Below are 3,359 nucleotides of genomic sequence, written 5' to 3' on the forward strand. Positions count from 1 at the left end.
AAGAGTTTTCGATTAACCTTGATCAGCGATCCCACGGACGAACATCCCCAAAACCAAAATAATAATTTTAAAGTGCGTTTACCGGTGCGACTCAATTTAGAAGGCAATACCTGGCAAGCCAGTTTGTGGAGTGTCTCGGTCCCTGATGTAGGACATAGTTCTGCGGTCATTCACAGTAATAGTGACACCAAGATACTCAACTATCGCTACACCTTGACCAAGCGTCATGCTGTGGCCAGTGATTGGTTTATTAACTTTGAGCCCAAAGACAAAACTGTGACTTTGAAAGATGTCATGGGTAGTTCGTATCCTGTCTATTCAGGTCATCAATTATGGCAGAATATTATGACCCATATGGAACAAATCATCATGGAAGATGTAAAGTCAACCTTCGACACTTGGAAAACAACCAAAGGTAATACAGGCACTGTTTCCCTCAAATCTACTTGGAAACCCACCTTTGAATGGAACGAAAACACCCTCGTGTTGAAAAAAGTATCCCGTGAAGATGCGTTTGCTCGTGACAGACAGCTAAAAATTCACCCCCTTTCCTCTGTAGGGATACATGTGGATTTTGCGGAAAAGTTTGGTTTATTGTTCAAAGACAAAAACAACCAATACCAATTAGGACCCAATTTAGACTTTGTCTTACCCACAACCACTTATACGACATCCACTCCACCCGTCAAAAGCAATGATAAGTATCAATGGCTAGGAGAGCATTTTGTGAGCATTAGTCCATCAGATTTATTAGGGGGAAACTCGTTATTCAAAGTCAAACAAGAGAACGGTCAATCGTATCTATATCTCACGCGTACTGTGGATTGGCATTTTCAAAATCTGAATGTCCTGTTTAATACGCATGTGGGAACCGTAAAACAAACGGTCATGATTTATTGCGATGCTGTAGAATCCACCATTGTAGGATCACAACGACATTCGCTGTTAAGAAAAGTGGAATTAGAAAGAAAAGGAGAAGGGAGAGCGACCATAGAACCTTACCATCGTGAATGGATTCGAGTTCGAAATCAACACATGGAAAGCATTGAAGTGTCGTTGGCTACACCAGATGGGTCCTTGTTGGTCTTATCCCCAGGCAAAACCATCATTACCCTTGGTTTTCAACAAGTATAAAAGAGACCCTGTATTATGGAAACATCACAACTACAGCAAACAACATGTTAGGAGGATCACTGACGCGTTATCATACCGCCACTATGTACGGGAGTGGTTTTATGCAAGAATTGGTAAAATTAGCGGGGCCGAGTGTAGTTCGCTCGATTGGACACGGATTACATGCTTATGAAAAAGGGGCGTCAGCCTCCGAAGCCTTAAAAGGTTCAGGAGACGTTTTAAAAAGAGGACTCAAACGTAAAATACCCGCGGCTATTGGTCTTGCGGTTAAAACCAAAGCCAAACAAACCTATAAAAAGAAACGACAACGTGTTAAAGACATTTTAGGTGTGTAAAAGATGCGGCGAGGACAAAATTCACAATCTCACATAAGACATCAACGATCAGTGGGTCGTTACCATTCTCCCTATCAACGCGGAGGCACTATTTTTAGACAACCTACCAACCCATGGGGATCCACTACCTATAAACCATTAGATCCAACGATTCTTCGTTCTTTAAGAAAACAAAAAGGAGGGAAAGTGCATCCAGTCATCTACCCTTGGAAAAACAAAGGACGGAAACGTATAAATAGACGAAGCAGACGACGTTAAGCTATCAGTCCGTCAACATGTCGCTGAATCTGTTTGACATTCCCAACATTGACTATAGGTATGAAGCCAAACGGTGGATTCCTTTCAAACCAGCTAATACTGGAACACGTCCTATTCTTTTTACTGTACCGGCAGGGGATGATTATTATGATTTGAATGAAACCAAGCTAGAAATCAAAGTGCGTATGAACACCACAGGGACAGGAGGACTTTCCAATGATGAAACAGGGGCTTCGGATGGTAATGATACCAAATATGTCTATTGCGTCAACAATTTTGGTCATTCTCTCTTTAATCAAATGAATGTGTCTTTCAACGGAGTGTTGATGACAGAACAAAGCAATGCCTATCACCAGAAAGCTTACCTAGAAACCCTACAGAATTTTAATCGCCAAGAAGGAGAAACGACCTTGGCAGCTCAAGGATGGGTGAATGAACTCAATGTCCTTGAAGAATTAACCCCTACCAATGCAGGCACTAATGATAAACCCAACCCCAACGACTGGAGTGGAAAAACAGGCTTGAAAGCACTCACCAGTCGCTTACTCGGTAAAGCGTATCATACCTTTATCATCAAACCCCACATCGCGGTGTTCAAAACAGGCAAATGTTTGGTTCCTAACGTGCAGATTGATTTGGAATTGTATTTGAATGACAGCAACATGTTTCTGTTTGGTACCCCAGACACGACTACGACTGTCAACAAAAAGATTCCAACACTGGGAGACAATGATTTGTTTGTCACTCTGTGGATGAAAAAAGTCACTCTCAATGCCTCTGTGTATTCCAGGCTACAAAAAGAAAGAAGTTTGAGTAAAACCAAAAAAGTCCGCTACCCTGTAGTTCGAAGTGAAATCCGAACGTATTCGTTCGATGGAAACAGCACTCGTTGGTCTCAGGACAATGTCTTCTTGAACAAGGTTCCTGTCAAAGTCATTATCGGACTCATGAATTCCACGAATTACAATGGAAGTCTGAAGTATTACCCTTATGCCTATGAAAAGTTTGGTGTCACCAGAGTTCGACAACGGATTGACGGCGAAGAATACCCGTATAGAGCCTTGGAACTAACAGGCAATTCCAAAGCAGAAGATTTAGTAGGCTATGATCGCTTCCTCACAGCGTCAGGCGCTTACAAGCACCACAGGGTACCCATGCTGCTCCCAAGCGACTGGGGACAAGGCAACAATTGTACCTTGTTCATGTTTAACAATGCTCCTGGGGATGCGGATGATCCTAGCTATAGAAATCCTAAACTCACGGGGAATGTCAGTTATGAAATTGACTTCAGAGCCAATGTAGGTCACAACGTGACCGTGGTAATTTGGAGTGAGTACGAAAATGTCTATGAAATAGACCAGTGGGGAGGCATTCTTTATTCCATCAACAGCTAGGATGGAGTTCGTACCTCTCAGTGATACAGTCCTCAAATACTTAGCAGAAGACGATCGCGAATTACGACCCTATTTTCGTGGCGTGTTTCCAGCAGATCAATTACCTCCCGTGTCTAAGAAACGAGTGAATGCTTACATTGTTAACACAGATCCAGCTAGTCAACCGGGTGAACATTGGTTAGCCCTTTGGACCGAAGGAACTACATGTGAAGTCTTTGACAGTTATGGGTTACCTCTT

General features: G+C 42.6%; 1 protein-coding gene across 1 annotated transcript; it reads left to right on the forward strand.

Moving 5' to 3' along the window:
* The first annotated feature begins 1,744 nt into the window (after window positions 1-1,744).
* LOC140944727 (uncharacterized protein F54H12.2-like) lies at window positions 1,745-3,121 on the forward strand. Its single transcript, XM_073393845.1, has one exon. The coding sequence runs from the start codon at window positions 1,745-1,747 to the stop codon at window positions 3,119-3,121; it is 1,377 nt and encodes a 458-aa protein (XP_073249946.1).
* Window positions 3,122-3,359: the final 238 nt, after the last annotated feature.

Source organism: Porites lutea, chromosome 7, assembly GCF_958299795.1.
Source record: "Porites lutea chromosome 7, jaPorLute2.1, whole genome shotgun sequence".
In the NCBI taxonomy this organism is placed as follows: Eukaryota; Metazoa; Cnidaria; class Anthozoa; order Scleractinia; family Poritidae; genus Porites; species Porites lutea.